The sequence below is a fragment of the Capricornis sumatraensis genome, chromosome 21, assembly GCF_032405125.1.
Source record: "Capricornis sumatraensis isolate serow.1 chromosome 21, serow.2, whole genome shotgun sequence".
In the NCBI taxonomy this organism is placed as follows: Eukaryota; Metazoa; Chordata; class Mammalia; order Artiodactyla; family Bovidae; genus Capricornis; species Capricornis sumatraensis.
The window spans coordinates 16639849-16664348 of NC_091089.1; the positions used below are offsets into that span (position 1 = coordinate 16639849).

General features: G+C 37.5%; 1 protein-coding gene across 1 annotated transcript in view; it reads right to left on the reverse strand.

Moving 5' to 3' along the window:
* The window catches only part of PIK3C3 (phosphatidylinositol 3-kinase catalytic subunit type 3), a 163950-nt gene that overhangs the window by 98625 nt on the left and 40825 nt on the right, over nucleotides 1-24500 (reverse strand). Inside the window, exon 5 of the mRNA XM_068993631.1 lies at nucleotides 986-1072. Coding sequence (XP_068849732.1) covers nucleotides 986-1072 — 87 coding nt within the window. The remainder of the gene's footprint in view (nucleotides 1-985; nucleotides 1073-24500) is intronic.

The window sequence follows — 24500 nt, forward strand, 5'->3', positions numbered from 1 at the left end:
TGCACAATGCTAAAATTCAACTTTTCTTAGTGTTCACTTAAAATGACCAATTTCTCTCTTCCTCCTGCTAAACACTGTTCAGAGAACAAAAATTAAGTCAGTTGTGCCATGTGCTGATCACTGTAAGCTACATATATCACAAACCTGTTATCCCTTTCTCCTAATGTGATTAATATACAATTGCTAGTTCTGCTCTCGAGGCTAAACATATAGTATTTCAGTGCTAATGTACAGAAACTTTAAAGAGTTTCACTAAAGTAATGTCTCAATTAAACCTATTCTGGACCAAAACACAACATCAGGAAGTACACAAATTATCTGAACCATGTAACTTCATCAAGTGTGCACGATCCTACATGTACTAAGTAAGAGAAGGAGCATCTTCACTGGGGATAGGAACTGCTAACGGTGACTTAAGGCAACTGAAGTAAAGACATTGTGTTGACATTATGTTGACAGACATATCCAACTTAGACATAAACTACCATATGGAGAAAGAATCTACAAGTGTGGTATCAAACTTAACATGGGCTTCACTTATATGATATTTACGATGAAAAGCAGTCAAAGGGAAGTGTTAGTCATTTAGTCATATCTGACTCTTTGTGACCCCGTTGACTGTGGCCCACTAGGCTCTTGTCCATGGAATTCTCCAGGCAAAAATACTGAAGTAGGTAGCCATTACTCTCTCCAAAAGATGTTCCTGACCCAGGCACTGAACCTGGCTCACCTGCACTGCAGAAGGATTTCTTACCATCTGAGCCAGAGATATCTACTACTTATTTCAGGGTTTAAAAGTACACTAAAATATAAAAAAGGCAGCTATCTCAAGTTTTCCTCTTATTAGCATAGAAGTCACAACTAGAAGTTATCCTCAATATCTCACATATGAGAGATACATGACAATGAATAATTCTTCTAAATAATTTTTCATTTAAAACTCTGGAGAAAAAAATTTGAAATAAAAAAGAGGGATACAACCCACCTCATTTATCATTTCTATTTCTCTAAATGTCAATCTGTCCAGCCAATCTACTTTCACCATGTGACCTTGTCGATGAGCTTTGGTGAGCTGCAAAACAAAATGGAGAAAATTTTAAGAGACAGATATCATAGAAAAGAGGATAAAGAATGGCAATGGGTCATTCTCACCTTCTGGGAAAGACTACATTCTACCTACAGGATGTGTATCTCTCTAAATAAACTTGCTTTCCCCTTAAAAAAAAAAAAAAAAAAAAAGAAAAGAATAGTAATGATCATCAACATGACAGTGAAAGTGCTAGCTTATGCAATAAAACAAGGAAAAGGAAATAAGCAATGAACAGATTGGGAAGAAATAATACATTCTTTAGTCAAAGGTGACAATCATTTATGTAGCAAACATTTTAAAATGGACAAAAAAAAAGCTCCTGGAATTAATAAGCAATTAATAAGCAAGGAGGATACAAGGTTCATATAAAAAGTCAATCTCTTTTCTATATGCCAGCAATTCATAAGTAAAACTTGAAATTAAAAACACAATCATCATTTACATTGGGCTTCCCAGGTAGCGCAGCGGTAAAGAACCCACCAACCAATGCAGGAGACACAGGAGATCTGGGTTCAATCCCTGGTCAGGAAGATCCCCTGGAGAAGGAAATGGCAACCCACTCCAGTATTCCTGCCTGGAAAATTCCATGGACTAAGGAGCCGGGTGGGCTACAGTCCATGGGGTCCCAAAAAGTTGGACACTAATCATTTATATTCTGTTCAGTTCAGTCGCTCAGTCGTGTCTGACTCTGACCTCATGGACTGCAGCACACCAGGCTTCCCTGTCCATCACCAACTCCCAGAGCTTGTTAAAACTCATGTCATAATATAATCTAATCATTTATATTAGCACACCCCAAAAATAAAATTGACATAAATCTAACAAAATATGTGTAAGATCTATACGAGGAAAATTACAAAACTCTGATGAACAAGATCAAAGAAGAACTAAATAAATAGATACTCCAATCAGGATAAGAAGATTCAGTATTGTCAAGATGTCAATACTTACCAATTTGACCTATAGATGCAAAGCAATCCCAGTAATCAAGATAGTGTGCAAAATAACAAATAAATAGATCAATGGAACACAACAGATTCCAGAAACAGATCACATAAACACAGTCAACAGATCTCTGACCAAGAAGAGGAGGCAATAAAATGGAGCAAAGAGTCATTTCAACAAGTACTGCTGGACTAACTGGACATGCAGGTGCAAACAAATATATGTAGACAAAGACCTTACATCCTCTACAAAAAATAATTCAAAATGAATCACAGACCTAAAGTAAATCACAAAATACGAAACTCCTATTAGATAATACAGTAGAAAATCTAAATGACCTTGGGTATGATGACAGGTTTTTAGATATAACACCAGAGGCACAATCCATAGAAGAAAATCATTGATAAACTGGACTTCATTACAATTAAAAACTTCTCTCTGTGAAAGACAGTGTGAAGAGAATGAGAAAGCAAGTCACAGGCTGGAAGAAAATATTTGTAAAAGACCCATGATAAAGAATGTTAGCCAAAATACACAAAGAACACTTATAACTCAACAAAAGAAAACAAGTGATAGGATTAAAAAAAAGGGCCAAAGATTTTAATAACTTACCAAAAAAGAAATATGGATGGTAAATAGTTATATGAAAAAATGCTGCACATCACATGACGTCAGGGAAATGCAAATTAAAGTGAGAAATCACTAAACGTCTATCAGAATGACCAAGATTTGGAAAACTGACAGCACCAACTGCAGGTGAGTACATAGAGCTACAGGAATTCCTACTAATTGCTTGGGGGAATGCAAAACGTACAGCTGCTTTGGAAGACAGTGTGGCAGCTTCATACAAAACTAAACATACTCTTACCATACATCCCAGGAATTGCCCTCTTTGGTGTTTATCTAGAGTTGAAAACTTATGCCCACACAAAGGGGGGCACATGGATATTTTTATGGCTTTATGGCTTTATTTATAATAGCCAAAACCTGGGCACAACTCAGATGGCCTTTAGTAAGTAAATGGATAAACTGACACATTCAGACAATGTTACTTAGTACTAAAAAGAAAGGAGGTATCATATGTAAAATAGATAGCCAGTAGAAATTTGCTATATAATGCAGGGAGCTCAAGCCAGTACTCTAGGACAACCTAGAGGGTGGTACAGGGTGGAAGGTGGGAAGGAAGTTCCAGAGGGAGGTGATATATGTATACCTACAGCTGATTCATGCTGATGTATGGCAGAAACCAACCCAACATTATAAAGCAATTATCCTCTAAAAAAAAAAAAAAAAAAAGAGGTATTAACCCATGAAAAGACACCAAGAAATCTTAAGTGCACATTACTTGCACATTGCTAAGTGAAAGAAGCTAGTCTGAAAAGGCTACCTACACTGATTCCAACTAAAGAAAAGGTAAAACTATGGAGATAATACAAAGATAAACGGCTGACTTGAAACTAAACATGAAAAAATCTAAGATCTGGTCCCATCACTTCACAGCAAATAGGAGGGGAAAAAAGTGGAAGCAATGACAGATTTTATTTTCTTGGACTCCAAAATCACTGTGGACAGTGACTACAGCCATGAAATTAAAAGTCTCTTTCCCCTTGGAAGAAAAGTTATGACAAACACAGTATTAAAAAGTAGAGACATTACTTTGCCAACAGAGGTCCATATAGTCAAAGCTATGGTTTTTCCAGTAGTCATGTGTGGATGTGAGAGTTGGACAATAAAGAATGCTGTAAGTGCCAAATAATGGACGCTTTCTAATTGCAGTGCTGGAGAAGACTCTTGAGAGTCCCTTAGACCACAAAGAGATCAAACCAGTCAATCCTAAAGAAAATCAACCCTGAATATTCATCAGAAGGATTGATGCTAAAGCTCCAATACTTTGGCCACCTGATACCAAGAACCAATTCATAAGAAAAGACCCTGATGCTGGGAAAGACTGAAAGCAAAAGAAGAGGGCAGCAGATGATGAGATGGTTAGATAGTATCACCAACTCAATGAACATGAATTTGAGCAAATTCCTGGAGACAGTGGAGGGCAGAGGAGCCTGACTTGCCACAGTCCATGTGTTTGTAAAGAGCTGGACAGGACTTAGTGACTGAAAGACAACCACCATAAAGTTGCCCAGGGTAGTGGGGAGAAGAGGGAATAAAAGTGGAGCACAGAAGATCTTTAGGGCAGTAAAACTACTCTGCATCACATTATAAAAGAAAGAAAGAAAGAAAGTGAAGTCGCCCAGTCGTGTCCAACTCTTTGCGACCCTATGGACTGCAGCCCACAAGGCTCCTCTGTCCATGGGATTCTCCAGGCAAGAATACTGCAGTGGGCTGCCATTTCCTTCTCCAGGGGGTCTTCCCAATCCAGGGATTGAATCCGGGTCCCCTGCATTGCAGGCAGATGCTTTATCCTCTGAGCTATCACATTATAATGATGAATAAATGACATTAAACATTTGTCAATGCCCATAAAATGTACAATATTCAGAGAACCATGAGGTAAACCATGGATATGGGGTAATTATGACCTTTCCCTGCAGGTTCATCAATTTTAACAAATTATAACAAATTTATCACTGTGGTGGGAGGTGTTGAAAACGGGGGAGCTATGCATGAGTTAGGGCAGAGTGTATATGAGAAATATTTGTACCTTCCTCTTAGCATTGCTGTGAATGTGTAAGTATTCAACAAAAGTAAAATCTTTAAAAAAAATCTAAAAACTTAAAGAAAAATGAAGGATTATATCACCTTTACATTTGATACATTTCTATGAATAACAAAAGCCATATACAACTATCAAGATAAGAAACGGACTTGTCTGGAAACTGTTACAACTTAAAAAAATTTTTTTAAATGGTCTATAATCTGTCACTAAACATGCTAAAAAATAATGAAGACTTTACTGAACATATCTTCATCTATATTTCTTGCAGTTATAATAACAGTTCTTCAAATTGAAAATAAACTTTTTTTCCACATCTCAATATGAAAAATAATATTGTTACATACATAAGGCATTTCTCTGGAGCCTATAATACTCTAAGATGTAAGCGCATTGGTGTGCGTGTTGCATTTTAATTTTAAAAGAATTAGCAACTAAATAACAACAACAATAAAAGAATTAACAGTAATAGAAGATCTAGGGCTAGAAAAAGAATTTCTAGAGCTGCAGTTGGTGGAGTGCTCTGAAGGTCTTACATACCAACCTAACCTTGGTTTCACAATTTAAATAATAAATCTACTACTACAGAGAATTCAAGATAATTTCTAAGGTCTTCAAACTGCAACTAGATTTTATCTAAGATAGTGTAATTTTAAACAACAGCATTATTTATGTGTCAAACCTTTCTTTCTAAACAAATTCATAGCATAAAGCAAAACTGGGCATTAAGGACTTCATGGTAGCTGGGCTTTATGACTTGTCTTCATTTCTATTATACATGCTATAATGGCATTCCTACAAAGATGGTAAATACCTTCACCAATTATAATTTATCTCTCTCACAGAATCAAAAATCTTCATCAGTATTCCTCAAATAATGTACTCTTACCACAATTACATCATCATACTATTTCAGAAATAAAAATGGTAACTTCATACAAGTTTTGAGGATCACTGTAATATAAAAATATTATCAGCTTAGCTGTCTTCTGAATAACAAATTCTTTTCCATCTGAGGTAACCTCTAAAATGAAAATGGATAAGGCAACAATAAGTGGTTAGCATTATTATTCACACAAAGCAGCAGTAACTAAACATTTTGTGCAACATTAGACAAATATACTCAGAGACGGCGATGGCACCCCACTCCAGTACTCTTGCCTGGAAAATCCTATGGATGGAGGAGCCTGGTAGGCTGCAGTGCATGGGGTCGTGAAGAGTCAGACACGACTGAGCGACTTCCCTTTCACTTTTCACTTTCATGCATTGGAGAAAGAAATGGCAACCCACTCCAGTGTTCTTGCCTGGAGGATCCCAGGGACGGGGGAGCCTGGTGGGCTGCTGTCTATGGGGTCACATAGAGTCGGACACAACTGAAGTGACTTAGCAGCAGCAGCAGCAGACAAATATACTAACATGGAAATAGACCAAGAATTAATCATAAGGAAACCAAAAGAACATGAGGCTACAAGTTCATGACCTAAAATTCTAATCCTAGCACTCCATTTTTTAATTCTGCCATTTTTGAACCCACAGATCTACAAAAAGGATTAACTTCTAGTCCTGGTACCAAGATGCAAATAGAATAATGGATATACATTATGACAGATAGAATTAACCCATATAGTCTGTAAAGAATTGTATTCTCACTTTGCCATATGTTTCCATCTAGTTTTTTAAATTAATAAAAATATACAGGGTCGTAGCATATCAACATAGCACATCAACACTGATGTCAGAGCTAGAACTGAAACCCCACGTCTGTAAAGTTCATACGCTTTCCACCAGTCTTCACTATCTCCTCTGTCGATTCATTTGTAGAAAGAGATTTAAGTCCAATTAAATTTTTTAATGTTTTAAACACAACTTTCATACTTACGACATAGTTGTTGATTCTCCACTAGTTTCCTTTGAGGAAAAAATTGTCAAAAGTATATTAAGTTTAGATATGGGAGAATGTGTTGGGCATTTTTCTTTCCCTTATTAAATCATCAGATAAACTGAAAATTTTCTAAAGTCATTTCACTAACACTAGAATTCATGTTTGCTGCTAATATATTATACATGGGCTTCCCTAGTGGCTCAGTGGTAAAGAATCCATCTGTAATTCAGGAGCCACAGGAGATGCGGGTTCAATTCCTGGGTCCGGAAGATCCCCTGGAGGAGGGCATGCAACCCACTACAGTATTCTTGCCTAAAAATCCCATATACAGAGGAGCCTTGTGGGCTACAGACCATAGGGTCACAAAGAGTCGGACATGACTGAAGCAACTTAGCACATACGCAAGCACTTGCATAGTATATTTCTAGCTTTTCTATTTGAATACTAAAAGATGACTATTCTCAACCTTACAAATAGCAACCAAAGAATGCATGGTCAAGGATGGTAGTACCATAAACTGGTATAACCATTTCGGAGCACAAGTTTAAATTACCTGAGATATATTAGTATTTGTGCATCACTGTTTCCAATATGGAAAACATTGGACATAAAAGAAGGTAAATGTCTATGGAAACTGGAAAAGTAAACTATGGTACACATATTAAGAAATACTTCAAGCAAGAAGAAAGAAAAATCTTTATAACCTGCTAGGAAAGATTACTATGACAGTTGAATACAAAAGCAACTGCAGAGGTTCCCTGGTAGCTCAGTGATAACGAATCTGCCACCAAAGCAGGAGATACGGGTTCGATCCCTGAGCCCACATGCTGCGGAGCAACTAAACCTGTGAATCACAACCAATGAACGTAAGCCTCCAGAACCTGAAAGCTGAAACTACTGAAGCCCACAGGCTTTAGAGCCTAAACTCCACAACTCGAGAAGCCACCATAGTGGGATTTCCCAGGCAAGAAGAGTAGGTCACCATGTCCTTCTCCAGGAGATCTTCCCAAACCAGGGATCAAACCCACATCTCCTGCATTGGCAGGCAGATTCTTTACCACTAAGCCATCCAGAAAGCTTATTTATCTGATACTATGTAAAAAAGCACCCCGTAACTTAAGTGACTTAACATATATCAATATGTGTCACAATAAAGAAGGCTGAATTCCAAGAATTGATGCTTTCTAATTGCAGTGCTGGAGAAGAATCTTAAGAGTCCCTTGGACAGCAAGGAGATCAAACCCAGTCCATTCTAAAGGAAACCAACCCTGAAGATTCATTGGAAGGACTGATGCTCAAGATGAAGCTCCGGCCACCTTATGCGAAGAGCCAATTCATTGGAAAAGATCTTGATGCTCAGAACAATTGAGGGCAGGAAGAGAAGGGGGCGACAGGATGACATGGTTGGATGGCATCACCGACTCAATGAACATGAGTTTGAGCAAGCTCAAAGAGATAGTGAAGGACAGGGAAGCCTGGTGTGCTGCAGTCCATGGGGTCACAAAGAGTCAGACACAACTGAGCAACTGAACAACAACAATATGTGGAGACATCAAGAAGTCATTTTCTTGAGGAATTCTGGATATTTTTTAATTAGTATAACGGTCTCTCATGTGATGGCTGGAGCTGGACTGTCCAAGACCGCTTCACTCACAATTCTAACAGCTTTGTGGGAAAGGGTGAGTTGAGCTGGAAAACCAGGGTGGTGGGGGCCTCTATCTTTCTGAAGGTATTCTCAGTGCTGCTCCCTCTTCAAGTAGTCTTTCAACACAGAAACTCCAACATGGCAGCCAGACTTCTAACATGGTGGCTCATTACTCCCCAACGGGCAAAAACAAAAGCCTTCAGGCTGTCTTAAAGTTTAGTTCTGGAACAGGCAAGCAACACTTCAGCTGCATCATGTTAGTTAAAATGAGTCACAGAGTTAAGTGCAGATGAAAGCAACATGAAAGCATGAGCATTGTGAAGCATGTTTCTTTTACTGAGAGTCATCTTTGGAAACTAGCTACTACAGCACTTACTAGATAATATATGCATAAAACAAATCGCTCAACTGCAAAAGAGCAAGAGGAGAGAATCTGAAGATTGCAAAGCTAGCTTGTAACTGGACTTTAGGCATCAAGTAAAGTCTAGACTCTATCACAGTTCCTAAATGATTAGGCCTTGCTTTCTTCTCCAAAATAAGTTCCTACAACTCTCCAACTGACATGCTAACTCCAGCCACCCATTTCAGTTCTCCAGACCAAAAGGCCTGTAAGACTCGATGCAGATTAAATAATTTAATATTAGATGAAAAATTTTACTAAAATTTTAGAAAACTATAAAGCACTGTGCATATTGTAAGCAGCTGTTATTAGCCCATAATCTATGTCACTTCTTCTCTACAGATGCCGATGACTATGTAGACAGACTTAGGTGGTTTTCACCCGTCCAAAGCAGCTTCCAGTTGTCTCCAGTCTGAGAATATCTAGAAATAATGAAGACCAACAATGAACTTGAACAATTTAGATTTCATTTAGGGTCTGAAATGTCAGTTACCTAGATCTCCCAGATGAGAAAACCTGAATTCTGTTAAACAGCAGAGTGAAACTAGTGCAATCTGTCTCAAATTGCTCATGAAGATACAACACTCACTAAGGTGCTCATCCTAAAAAGCAGCCAGGTCAAGGTATCAGTAAGTCATTCTTTCTTTTTAAGAAACATAGATTTCTACAGAATTCACAAGAAGTCATACAGAGGTTGGAAAAGAAGCCCACTGTCACAGAAATAATAGTATCATTATTGAGCTCTAACTTAACTAAGAATTAAACATCAAGGGGTTTTAAAAGCTATTTACATAAAAGACTCTCTAAGAACCAAATAAAAACATGTACAGGAAACTGCTTAGAGTACAAATAATGTATATCAGAATTAATGGGAGGACAGATACATGCTTAAGGAAGATGCTTCAGGTGAGTATGCATTCAATACAAGTACCAAGAATAGAACTCAGAAGCAGGCCAGCTTGCTACACTGTGTATTGATGAGAAACAGCAGAGAAAAAGAATGTCAAACCGGATAGCTATCCCTGGGAACAGACACATTTCCACGATTTCCATGACACATTATCACAACTCACAAGTAATCGCTCCTTATGCATATCTGCCCTACTAGACCATAAGCTTCTTGAGTGCTGGAGCTATGAATGGTTGACAGACCTAGCATTTATTCATTCAATTATTTATATTTATTGACAGGACTTCTAAGTGAAAGGGTGACATAACAAAAAATAAATGCTTGTATACTCTGCAATTCTGTTCAAGAGCTTTGGGGAGTGAATGAGGGGCAAGGAGGAGGAAGTGATACTCAAAAGGAAGCTGGAGAAAAGAATGTTCATGCTCTTAGTCACTTTTCTCTAGTACTTAAATAATTTCAACATGAATATATGTTAGTTTGTTGTTTTAAGTTACAAACTTCCATCATGGTCCTCCACTCTGGAGATAACAGAAGCAGCAAGTTCTCTGCCTTAAAGAACTTAAGATAGGGGTGAGTTATTTATATGATAATGCTTGTATGTCCATATGATAAATGCTTATACGCCTATGTTTTTCAGTTGCTAAGTCATGTCTGACTCTTTGGGACCCCCGTGAACTGCAGCAAGTCAAGTTTTCCTGTCCTTCACTATCTCCAGAGTTTGCTCAGACTCATGTCCATTGAGTCAGTGATGCTATCTAACCATCTCATCCTGCTTCCCCCTTCTCCTCCTGTCCTCACTCTTTCTCAGCATCAGGGTCTTTTCCAATGAATCAGCTCTTCGCATCAGGAGGTCAAAGCTGGAGCTTCAGCATCAGATACACAAACTAAAACAGTAATATTAAAGTCATGAACACGGTGATATGACAGAAAATAATGGGGGTTCTTGAGAAGGCCTCCCAGGCACATAACACTTAAGCAGAGACTTGAAGGATAGCCCTCAGTGAATATTTAGGTAAATCAAGTCCTAGTCAAAGTGGAGAATAGTAAGATCAATATATACATAAGATGATTACTGGGAATCAGTTTTCTTGAGGTTCACCATGATCTGGATTTTTCCTTATAGTAGACAATAATCTTATAGTCTGAAGGAAGAAGGGGGCTTCCCAGGTGGCTCAGTGGTAAAGAACCCTCCTACCAAGGAAAAACAAGAGACATGGGTTCGATTGCTGGGTCAGAAAGATCCCGTGGAGTAGGAAATGGCAACCTATTCCAGTATTCTTGCTTGGGTAATTCCATGGACAGAGGAGCTTGGCAAGCTCTCTGATATCCTGACAAATAAAGCTGTTTTCTCTGCAAGGAAGATTCCATCCTGTTTGTTGACTCACCCCTTATGCTTTACGTCTCTGCTTAAATGAAGGAAGAAAGGGGAGAGTAAAAACAACTGAAAAACTTCTATCCATTTCAAATCTGCCTAGGAATCTGTAGGGAGGTAAATAGGAAGAGATAGACTCAACTGGAGAGAAAATGGTAGGCTTTGTTGCTTTACAAGAGATGATATAATAATTTACAAAGTGTAATATCTAGCTGTGATCCTGGTTTTAAGCACCCACATAACCCTATGACTATGTCTGATAATATGGAAATATAGCATATGAACACATATCAAACAAGCCATATAAAAACAACCTGAAGAATAATTCTCGCTTTCTATGTTCAAGCTAGAGAAAATTTAAGTGGATAAAGGCGTAGCAACCACATAGAATTGCAAATAGTTTGAACAGCCAACCATAGAGGAATGCTGAAATGAATTATGGCATATCCACATTACACAAAATCCTAGTCTTTAAAATCATGCCATGAAAGCATCTTAAATGACCTGGAACAATTCTGAAACACCATTCATTTAAGCGCACATAATATGATCCCAAATTGAAAATAAACATCTACACATTCACATATTACATACATACATACATACATACATACATACATACATACATTTACCAAAAGCATATCAACTAAAATATTAATAATGGTGACTACTGTGGGTAAAGAATTGGAGGTGACTTTTACAGTCTTTGTACTTTAACACTCTTTTACTAGTATAGATGTACATTATCTTGTAATAAGTTACTTAAAAACTAAACTTACTTTAAAAATAATTGTGGAGAAAATTCTGTTGAGAAAACCACAAAAGATCAGCATTTATCAAGATGATGCTAAATAAGGTTATTTTGCTTCATAATAAACTCAAAGAATAAGGATCAATCTGATTAATTTACCTCAAACACATGAAATGAAACCCAGGTATTAACATAATTATTCTCTCTTAAATTATTTTTTCCAAAGGTCTTTCAACTAGATCCAACCAAAAACCCGTATAATTAAAATGATGCTGCTGCTTTATGGTTAATAAAACCGCCTATATAGTAAAATGTATAGGTTTAAGGTTTCAAACTTTACTCACATTGAGAAACTTTAAGAGGGGAGTTACAAGATAGGTGGCTTTTCCAAAATAAGTAACTACACAACAGGTGATGCTTGGGTCAGATACACTGATGCTTTTTCAGGAAACCTAAGGAGAAAAAAATAACAAAGCTGTATTTTCTTCCCCCTCTGCCACTTGAAAAAATAAACAACAGGCACCTCCCGCCCACAGTCTACTCTTATCACCAGACAGAAAACTTCCAGATTCAGACAGCCTATGCGAATGTTCAGAAATCGCTCTCTTGACACATTTACAGGAATACTGGCCAATAAAAAAGGCTGGAACTACCAAACCCAAGACTATTTTTTTTCCACCATGATTATAGAAGGTTGTGCTTATTCAACTACTTCATATCTGATTCATCTAAATTCTCTCAATTTAAATGTTATAACTCTTTTCAACAGGAAAACTTTACTAAGCCTAGACTAGAACTGAGCAGAAGTACTCACTAAACAGAAAATCATTATTGGTCACCTAATCTACCAATATTTGTAGGATACACTATGGCTCACTGATATAGATTTCAACTATTAAACAGTATGATTTTTTAATAAATTTTTACTGTGTTAAATCTGTTTCAAATCAAACACAAGTTATACAGTAATTTATAATTGAAGAAAAAAATACAGTTGTATATAAGAATTCACCTGAACTGAGATTTAAAAAGGAGGTATATCTATATGTTAAGAGTTTGCATACATACCTAAGATACTTAATTCTTACAAGACAAGGAGTTTCTTCTACCTTCCTGATTAATTTCCTTAGCCACAGATTTTCAATTTTACTTTGAAATTTTACATGTGCATCTTATTCAGGAAGAGTGGTATTTGCCTCATAAAAGTTGTTTTCAATTTAACTTCTCAGAGATTGGTCTTTCTGTTTAATTTAAATTTCTTTATTTTAATTGGAGGCTAATTACTTTACAATATTGTATTGGTTTTGCCACACATCAACATGAATCCGCCATGGGTGTACACGTGTTCCCAATCCTGAACCCCCCTCCTACCTCCCTCCCCAAACCATCCCTCATCCCAGTGAGATTAGTCTTAAAAGCATATTATTGTGTAGTTTCCTGGCAAAAACTATAGCTGTGAAGACAGACAATAGATTTACAGAACATAAATCGATATTCTTTTAGGGCTTAATCTTCCACTGGCAAAAACGGATTTAGTCTACTTGCTACCATCAATTTCAACACAAATCTAAAAGTTTTGACAATCTTAGACATCAGTAAGCAAATCAAAGTGACTGATAAAAAACATTCTACCATGTATCATTAGGAATAAATTTGTAGGAGATTCCCACATTCTTTTATGACACACAAAAAAGCCAACAGAATCAAAACCAATACACTATTTTTAAAAAGTTACACATACCACTTATACAAAAACCTATAGCTAAGAGGTACTTTTGATGACATCAGTGATGCCACTAAACAAGTTTTACAGTTTTGAATAATTTTACAGAGAATTGTTTGACATTTGGAAGGAAAAATCCCTAAGGATAACAGAATATTCATATTTTTCCTCCTTCCTTCCCTCCCCTCCCAACCATTCTTTCTCCCTAACCACTAAAAGCACACTGAAAAAGTAGTGTGTTAGACAACCTAATTGAGTTAGTTGACTTTGATCTTTTTCATCAAAATTCTTTTCTGTGTGAGGGAATTAACCAAATAATTTCCCTAAGTGGCAAATTACAAGATGTATGAAAAGAGGTGGTATAAACATACTGGTTCACTTAATATTATTATTTATTGTCTCCCCAGTTCTGGAAAGTTAAATGCCTGAGTTTTAAAATTATGTATACAATCAAATTTTTCATTTTTATTATAAAACGAAGTATACAGAATAATATAACAAACATCCATGTATTCACTGTCAAAACTGAACATGTATTAACAGTTTGTCTTATTTCACTCTTTTAAAAAAAGATTTAAAAAAAAAGGTAAACCAAAGGTATTTGTAAAGACTTCCCTCATTCTTTCAATTTGCTTTTTTAAACTTAACGCTGTTTTTGAGATGTATCTGTGTTAATCTACACAGCTCAAATGCTTTCGTTTAAATTGCTGTAGAGTATCCCAGTATGAGTAAATATATCACTTATTCTCCCAACAAGCTCAACATTTTGTGTTATTATCAGGGCTAAAGTGAATAAGTATATATCTCCTTATGCCCATAAGTGAGTTTTTTTAGTGTAGAAATCTAAGCATGTAATTGCTGGATTTCCAAGATGAAAATCAATACCTTTTCTGATTGGTTTATTTCTAAATTTCATGTAGTTTTTCTTACTACTGCAAATATTCTTTAAACACTGTATTTTTAGATTGGTGATAGAAACTATGGAATAGTAACTGATTTCTGCTTAATTAGTCCTGTATTTAACATTTCTTGACTAATTATTTTTAACAGTTTGTCTAACAGTTCTTTTGACTTTTCTATATGATCATCTGTAAATAATTCCTATCCCTTACCTCTATATACACAGTTTCCTCATACTGACTAGTACAAGAAACTCTGGTACAGTGTCTAACCCAAGCAGTAGTAGAAGCATCCTTATTTTGTTCCTGACTTCAATGAAAATCCTTCTTACATTTACTCATTTGTAAGATGTTTGTTATCAGTTCTTGGTCTATTTCTTATATCAGGTTAATAAAGTCATATTTTATTTTACCAAAACTTTATATGATGAGTGTTTGTTGAAGTTTACCAAAAAGTTGGTAAGACTGGGGATCCTTTTGACTGTATGTTATTTTCTCCTTTAACATGCAGGAGATAGTTAACATAGTAGGTTTGAAGCTCTAATTTTAGAAGGACCTGCTTACAAGGATGGCCCTGGTCAATGTGTGAAAATCTGACTTTTGAAACATTCCCTAACTGGTACAGATGTTTCACTGCGGCATGGCTCTTCGTATGTTGTGATTTATTGTGAGCACCTGCTCTCTTTCTGGAAGGCTAGAATTTTTGCAGTTGAGGGCAAAGAATGTCTGTGTGACCAGACCCTGAGTAACACCCTCAATTTCTGAGTCTCAAAGGCCTTTTTTCTAAAAGGCATCATTTTAGTTTCTGGAGAAAACAGCACTATCAAGTGAATCTCTTTCTGGGCTGGGAAGGGGAATAATAGAAAGCCTATATATGGATTTCTCCAGACCCACAACACTTTTTTACCTAACTGAACCATCTAGTTGTATATACTTACTGTGTTGCTTATAATCAATCTTAGCTGTGATTACAACTCCCTCTCAGTCCTGTGATTCCATCATCTCATCTTGGGGGACCTCTGGAATCAAGATTGCCGGGAGAAATATCAATAACCTCAAATATGCAGATGACACCACCTTGATGGCAGAAAGTGAAGAGGAGCTAAAAAGCCTCTTGATAAAAGTGAAAGAGGAGAGTGAAAAAGTTGGCTTAAAGCTCAACATTCAGAAAACGAAGATCATGGCATCCGGTCCCATCACTTCATGGGATATAGATGGGGAAACAGTGGAAACAGTGTCAAAGTTTATTTTCTGGGGCTCCAGAATCACTGCAGATGGTGACTGCAGCCATGAAATTAAAAGACGCTTACTCCTTGGAAGAAAAGTTACGACCAACCTAGATAGCATATTCAAAAGCAGAGACATTACTTTGCCGATTAAGGTCCGTCTAGTCAAGGCTATGGTTTTTCCTGTGGTCATGTATGGATGTGACAGTTGGACTGTGAAGAAGGCTGAGTGCCGAAGAATTGATGCTTTCGAACTGTGGTGTTGGAGAAGACTCTTGAGAGTCCCTTGGACTGCAAGGAGATACAACCAGTCCATTCTGAAGGAAATCAGCCCTGGGATTTCTTTGGAAGGAATGATGCTAAAGCTGAAACTCCAGTACTTTGGCCACCTCATGCGAAGAGTTGACTCATTGGAAAAGACTCTGATGCTGGGAGGAATTGGAGGCAGGAGGAGAAGGGGACGGCCAAGGATGAGATGGCTGGATGGCATCACCGACTCGATGGACGTGAGTCTGAGTGAACTCCGGGAGTTGGTGATGGACAAGGAGGCCTGGCGTGCTGCGATTCATGGGGTCACAAACAGTCGGACACGACTAAGTGACTGAACTGAACTGAACTGAAACACTCAATGCGAAGAGCTGATTTATTGGAAAAGACCCTGATGCTGGGAAAGATTGAGGGCAGAAGAAGAAGGGGACAACAGAGGATGAGATGGTTGGATAGCATCACCGACTCAATGGACATGAGTTTGAGCAGGCTCCAGGAATTGGTGATGGACAGGGAAGCCTGGCATGCTGCAGTTCATGGGGTCACAAAGAGTCAGACATGACTGAGTGAATAAACTGACTGACTGACTGAAATTTGGCAAATGTTTTGATTTTTGAAATGTGATTTATAAGCTAGACATCATTTTTGTTTATAAATTGAAGAATAGATTATCAAAGTGATGATTTACATGGGTTTTTAAACCAATATCCACATAATGATATTTGCAGTTAAGATTTTAAAGAAATGAGAAACATGGAATTTTTAGAGACATGGTTTGATAATTTTTTAATCATCAAATATTTAGAGACATGGTTTGATATTTACCTTTAATTTTATGCTTTTAAAATTAATAGAACAAAACTTATGGAAGATTTAAATAGTGATGAGTTTGAGTAAGCTCCGAGAGTTGGTGACGGACAGGGAAGTCTGGTGTGCTGCACTCCATGGGGTCGCAAAAAGTCGAATACAAATAAGCAACTGAACTGACTAAGGTACATTAAAACCAGGTAGAAAGACTGGCAGTCAAAACCCCTGATTTATAGCTCTCACAGTGGATCAATGACTAGCCAGTATTTCTGTGTTTGTGAACATTTTTCCTTGATAATAATGTGGTCAGTCAGACTCCATTCTCTCTGTGAATTATAGGAATCATAACAGTGTCATCATCATCATGATATTTTTCAGCTGTTCTAAAAAGAAAAGAAACTATTCTCTATAGTACAGCAAGTTGATTAAGCATATTTTTTCTTGGTTTCTGAATATATTTCTACCTTGAAGTAGCTTTGTGAATAAACTGATATTCTAGATAAAATTAGTTTAAGAAAATAAATTATTCAGTAGGACCTATTAATGATCTGTCTACCTCATTATGATTATGTAATTAATCATTTTCAGAATGTAACACGAAGTTCTTAGGTTTGGTTTAGTCACTAAGTCGTGTCTGACTCTTGTGACCCTATGGACTGTAGCCTGCCAGGCTCCTCTGTCCATGGGATTCTCCAGGCAAGAATACTGGAGTGGGTTGCCATTTCCTTCTCCAGGGGATCTTCCCGACCCAGGAATCGAACCCAGGTCTCTTGCACTGCAGGCAGATTCTTTACCAACTGAGCTATCTTAGGGCTTTGGGGGGAAAAGTAGGTATTCTTTGCAATGTCTGTCCTTGATTAGATCTCTTCACATTAAAAAAAAAGTGTCCTTTCAGCCATATGTAAATCACTGAAGTTAGCATATTCCCTCACATCAAACACAAATATAAAACTCAAAATGGCTTGAAGATTTAGTTATAAAACATGACACTATAAAACTCCTGGAAGAGACTGTAGGCAAAACTTTCTCTGACATGAAGTCATAGCAATCCTTTCTTAGATCAGTCTCCCAAAGCAAAAGAAATAAAAGCAAAAGTAAACAAACGGGACTGATTAAATTTGAAAGCTTTTATAAAGCAAAGAAAATCATAAGCAAAATGAAAATACAAACTATTGCAGAAAATATTTACAAATGATGTGCTTAATTTCCAAAATGTACAAACAGATCATATAGCTCAAAAAATCCCAAACAATCCAGCCAAAAAACAGGAAGAAGACCTAAACAGACATTTCTCTAAAGAAGACATAAAGAGAGCCAACAGGCACATGAAAAGATACTCACCACTGCTAATTATTAGAGAAATGCAAATCAAAACTACAATAATAAATTACCTCACACCAATCTAATGGTCATCATTAAAAAGTTTACAAATAATAAATCTGGAGAGGGTGTGGAGAAAAAGGAATCCTCCTAAGTTGCTGGTGGACAGGTAAATTGGTGTGACCACTATGGAAAACACTATGTAAGTGCTTTAGAAAACTAAAAATAAGAGTTACCATATAATTCAGCAATCCCACTTCTGGTCATGTATCCAGAAAAGATGAAAACTAGTTCAAAGAGATATATGCACCCCAAAGTTCATAGCAGCACTATTTACAACAGCCAAAACATGGTAGTGTCCATCTACAGGTGAATCAATAAAGAATATGTGCATGCATGCTCAGTCAGTCGTGTCCAGCTTTGCAACCCTGTGAACTGAAGCCCACCAGGGTCCTCTGTCTATGGAATTTTCCAGGTGAGAATACTGGAGTGGGTTGCCACTACCTATTCCAAAAGAAGATACGGCATGCATATGTATATTTTAACATACATATATGAAATAATAGTCATGAAAAGGAAAGAATTGTCATTTGCAGCAACAGGGATAGACCTAGAGATTAATCATACTAAAGGAAGTAAGCCAGAGAGAAGCCAAAAAAAAAAAAAAAGACAAATTTCATGATATCACTTACACGTGGACTCAAAAAATAAAAGGATACAAATGAACTTAAAACAGAGAGAGACTCACAGACATAGAAAATAAACTTACAGCTGCCAAAGGAGAAAGTAGGGAGGGGATAAATTAGGAGACTAAGGTTAACAGATACACATTACTATATACAAAAAAGATACATAGCAAGAGGGCCTCTGAGATGGCACTAGTTGTAAAGAACCCGCCTGCAATTCAGAAGACGTAGGAGACGTGGGTTCAATCCCTGGGTTGGGAAGATCTCTTGGAGGTGAGCATAGTGACCCATTCCCATATTCTTGCTGGAGAATCCCACGGACAGAGGAAGCTGGCAGGCTACAGTCTATAGGGTCACAAAAAGTCAGACACAACTGAAGCCACTGAGCATGTATATACAAATAACAAGAATCTACTGTTTAGCACAGAGAACTATACAATATCTTGTAATAATGTATAATGGAAAAGAATCTGGAAAGTTAGTGTGTATTTATGTACAAATATATATAAGTGAATCAGAAGAAGTTTGCAACAACTAGCCGCATCCCACCTCCCCTTTTAGTATAAAAAAAGCCTGAAATCTAACTCAGGTAAAATGGTTCTTTGAAACACTAGTTCACCATTTTCTCAATCTGTTGGTTTTCAACATAAAATCACTTTTCCTTGGCCTAACACCTAGTGTCTCCATTAACTGGCCTGTTATGTGGCGAGCAGTATGTGCTTGGACATTAACAACAATTGATGCCATAACTACTGTTTGTAAAACCAGTTCTCAGTCATGTCTGACTCTTTGCAACCCCAAGGACTGTAGCCTGCCAGGCTCCTCCGTCCATGGGATTTTCCAGGCAAGAATACTGGAGTGGGTTGCCATTTTCTTCTCCAGAGGATCTTCCCGTCCCAGAGATCAAACCCAGGTCTCCCGCTTTATAGGCAGATGCTTTTACAGTCTGAGCCACCAGGGAAGTCTTTGGTTAAGGACAGTTCATTTATAGTGCAGATATTTAGTGGGTGCTCACTCACCACAGGAAAGTCACTGTTTCTTGACTCACCATTAAAGATGGTGCCTATTGGGCACCATGTTCTATGCTATACCTAAGGACATAGTATAGAAATATATCGGGTTGGCCAAAAACTTCCTTCAGTATTTGAGTAAAAATAAAAGACCTAATTTTTCATTTTCACCAAGAACTTTACCGAACAATGTATTCACCATTTTGTTCTACTACCTTCTGCCATTTTAAAGGCAACTTCATCAGTCCATCTTCCCCAAACACCTTATCTTCATAAGCAAAGAACTGTTCCAAGTGCCTTTTCTACAGTCTTCCAGGGAACTGAATTTTTTTCCACTAACAGAATTGTGTAAATAGCAAAATAAATGGAAATCCAAAGATTAATCTCATAGATGACTCAGAACTTCCCAGCCAAGCTTTATAGTCTTTGTCTGTCATCAAAGAAACACAGAATCTTGCAATATCCTGATGGGAGATTATGCATTTTCTGTTGACTAATTCTGATACTTTTTGTAAAGGGCTGCCTTCAGCTGGTCTAACTGGGAGCAAAACTAATCGTTTGGTTTTCCAGGAAGAACTCATAATAGAGCACTCCCTTCCAATTCCACCATAGATACAACATTACTTTCTTTGGACAAAGGCAGGTCTTCGGTGTGGTTGGTGGTGGTTCACTTCACTTGCCCCACGATCTCTTCTGTTCTACACTATTGTACAGTATCAATTTGTCACTGCCCATCACAATTTGTTTTAAAAATGAAACACTGTCATTACACTTCAGTAGAGAACAGCATGTAAAATATAATCAAGGGGTTTTTTTTAATGTGAAAGTCAAACATCAATGTGATTAACGTGGCCATGCTGATGCAGATGATTTTCAATGCTTGATATGGATATTTTCTGTGTGTTGGCTATCTCCTGAGTACAGGCTATCTTCTGTAGCATTGACTGTACTCAAATGATGTCTCAGTTTTATCACTATCAACTTTAACTGGTCTAACTGACTTTGGAGAATCCTTTAGTGAGAAATCTGCAGCATGAAACACTGCAAACCACTTCTGACATGTTTGATCAGTCACAGCACCTTCTCCATACACTACACAATTGTTTTTTGCGTGTGTTTCAATTGCATTTTTACTTTTCTTGAAAAACTAAAGCATAATAAGCTGAATATGTTGCTTTTTTCCCTTCATCTTCACTATTAAAATGGCTACACAAAAACTCATCAATTTTGAAAAGAAGCTTTTTTTGAAAAAGAGATCAAATCAAGATGGCATAGTTAAAGGAAGTATGCTCATCTCCTCCTGTGAGAGGCCTCAAATCCCAACTAGCTGTTGAACATCTATCAACAGAAGGACCCTGGAAACCACACAAAAAAAGATACCCTATATTCCAAGAAAAAGGAGAAGCCACAATGAATTGGTAGGATCACAATAAAATCAAATCCTATACATACTGGGTGGGATCTAGTGGTTTACTTTTTCATAATTTAAAAAATTAAAAAACAAACAAAGGGACATGTTGCCAAAAGAAAACAAAAGTTTGCTTTTTTAAAAAATGCATGCTGATATGACTGCTGTCACAATATAATCTAACAAAATTGTTTTGAATGAAGTTAAAGACAAGTAAGAGCCATCTTACAGAAAAAAACAAACATTAAAGCCAACCAATTACATTTTTTAATTTCATACTCTTTCTGCCTCTTCTACCTTTCAAGTTTAACATTCTTGATAATAATGACATTCTCTCAGTTCAGTTCAGTTGCTCAGTCATGTCCAACTCCTTGCAATCCCATGGACTGCAACACACCAGGCTTCCCTGTCCTTCACCAATTCCCAGAGTTTGTTCAAACTCATGTCCATGGAGTTGGTGATGCCATCCAACTATCTCATCCTCTGTCGTCCCCTTCTTCTCCTACCTTCAGTTTTAACAGCATCAAGGTCTTTTCAAATGAGTCAGTTCTTCACATCAGGTGGCCAAAGTACTGGAATCTCACCTTCAGCATCAGTCCTTCCAATGAATATTCAGGACTGATTTCCTTTAGGATGGACTGGTTGGACCTCCTAGCAGTCCAAGGGACTCTCAAGAGTCTTCTCCAACACCACAGTTCAAAAGCAACAATTTTTCAGTGCTCAGCTTTCTTTATAGTTCAACTCTCTTATCCATACATGTCCACAGGAAAAACCATAGCCTTGACTAGATGGACCTTTCTTGGCAAAGTAATGTCTCTACTTTTTAACATTCTCTATGCAAACTATTCTTCACAACCCTAAATCTAAAACATGATACTGATACTTATCTTTAGAGAGGTATTTATAAAAAGGATTTAAAGATCTGATTTCAGGTCCTGGTAAAACAATTTTCTGTTTACTTGAATCACTAAAATACATCACATAACTTTTCTAAGCTTCCATCCTTTCAGCAGTTTAAAAACAATGCACATTTCATGAGAATAAAAATAGTGTATATTACAAAGCCAATCATTACATTTGTTAGATTCAAATGAAGGCAAAGCAATAAGATCAAATAACAACAGCTAACATTTATGAGTGCTCAGTACTGCCTAGGAAGCACTACTATGAACAAGCTGGTGGAGGTGATGGCATCTGAGCAGAGCTATTTAAAATCCTAAGATGCTGTTAAAGTGCTATATTCAACATGTCAGCAAATTTGGGAAACTTAACAGTGGCCACAGAACTGGAAAAGGTCAGTGTCCATTCCAATCCCCAAGAAGGGCAATGCCAAAGAAGGTTCAAACTAACACACGATTATGTTCATTTCACATGTCAGCAAGGTTATGCTCAAACTCTTTCAAAATAGGCTTCAGGAGTATGTGAACCAAGACCTTCCAGATGTACAAGCTGGAATTCGAAAAGGCAAAGGAACTAGAGATCAAATTGCCAACATTCACTGGATTGTAGAAAAACCAAGGAAATTCCAGAAAGACATCTACTTCTGCTTCACTGACTACACTAAAGCCTTTGTGTGGATCACAACAAACCGTGGGAAATTCTTAAGAGATGGGAGTACCGGACAATGTTACTTGTCTCCTGAGAAACCTATATGCGGGTAAAAAAGCAACAGTTAAAACAAGACATGGAACAATGGACTGGTTCTAAACTGGCAATGGAGTACAACAGGCTATATAGTGAGTGTCACTATGCTTATTTAACTTATATGCAGAATGTGCTGTATGCTTAGTTGCTCAGTTGTGTCCCACTCTTTGCAACCCCTTGGACTGTAGCCTGCCAGGCTCCCCTGACCATGAGGATTCTCCTGGCAAGTATACTGGAGTGAGCCGTCATGCCCTCCTTCAGGGGATCTTCCCAATCCAGGGATGAAACCCAGGTCTCCTGCATTGCAGGCAGATTCTTTACCATCTGAGCCACCAGGAAGCCAAGTTGGATGAATCACAAGCTGGTATTAAAGATTCCCAAAAGAAGTATCAACAACCTCAGATAAGCATGACACCACCCTAATGGCAGAAAGGGAAGAACAACTAAAGAGCCTCTTGATAAAGGTGAAAGAGGAGAGTGGAAAAGCTGGCTTAAAACTCAACATTTAAAAAACTAAGATCATGGCATCCAGCATCATCACTTGATGGCAAATCGAGGAAAAGTAAAAATAGTGATAGGCTTTATTTTCTTGTGCTCCAAAATCTCTGCGGAAGGTGACTGTAGCCATAAAATTAAGACACTTGCTCCTTGGGAAAAAAGCTATGAAAAACCTAGATAGCATATTAAAAAGCAGAGATACCACTTTGCCGACAAAAGGCTGTATAGTCAAAGCTATGGTTTTTCTGGGATTCCCTGGTGGCTCAGATGGTAGAGAATCTGCCTGCAATACCGGGAGATACAGGTTCGAACCTTGGGTCAGGAAGATTTTCTGGAGAAGGGAATGGCCATCCACTCCAGTATTCTTGCCTGGAGAATTCCATGTGCAGAGAAGTCTGGAGGGCTACAGTCTCTCTGGTCAGAAAGAGTCAGATGTGAGTAAGTGACTGATACACATATGGTTTTTCCAGTAGTCATGTACAGATGTGAGAGTTGGACCATAAAGAAGGCTGAGTGACCAAGAATTGATGCTTTTGAACTGTAGTGCTGGAGAAGACTTTTGGGAGTCCCTTGGACTGCAAGGAGATCAAACCAGTCAATCCTAAAGAAAATCAACCCTGAATATTCATCCGAAGGACTGATGCTGAAGCTGAAGTTTCAATAGTTTTGCCACCTGAGGCAAAGAGCCAACTCACTGGAAAAGACCCTGATGCTGGGAAAGATTAAGGGCAGGAGGAAAAGGGAGCAATAGAGGTAAGACGGTTGGATGGCATCACCAACTCAATGGAAATGAGTTTGAGCAAACTCTGGGAAATAGTGAACGACAGGGAAGCCTGGCGTGCTGTAGTCCACAGGGTCACAAAGTGTCATGTGGTGACATGTCACAAAGGTCACAAAGTGACATGAGTTAGTGACTGAACAACTGTCCCATAATATGTTAAATCCTTTAAATATTTATTTAATCTCATTTATATCTAGTCTTCATAGAAACTCAAAAAAGTAGATATAATAGTTACTCCTACTTATAGATGAGGAATTCATGACTTCGTAAAGGTTAGGTAGCTATCCAATATCACAAACGAACAAGACACAGTTGGAATTTGAATGAAAAACAGTCTCCATTTCAGTTCCTGATTCATGCTAAAGGGTTTTAGAGCTATTAATGCTGTTTATACATGCAAGGTGATTATAACTGTTTTAGTATTACTTGTAATGTCACTAATAATAACAGCTTCAACCTGGTAATCTAGTTCTTAAATCTCCAACATTTAGGAGTGTATCTTCAACAAGAAGTGATGATGGTGGCGATAAAGAGGACTTGTCCATATACTTAAAATCTCAGTGAACTC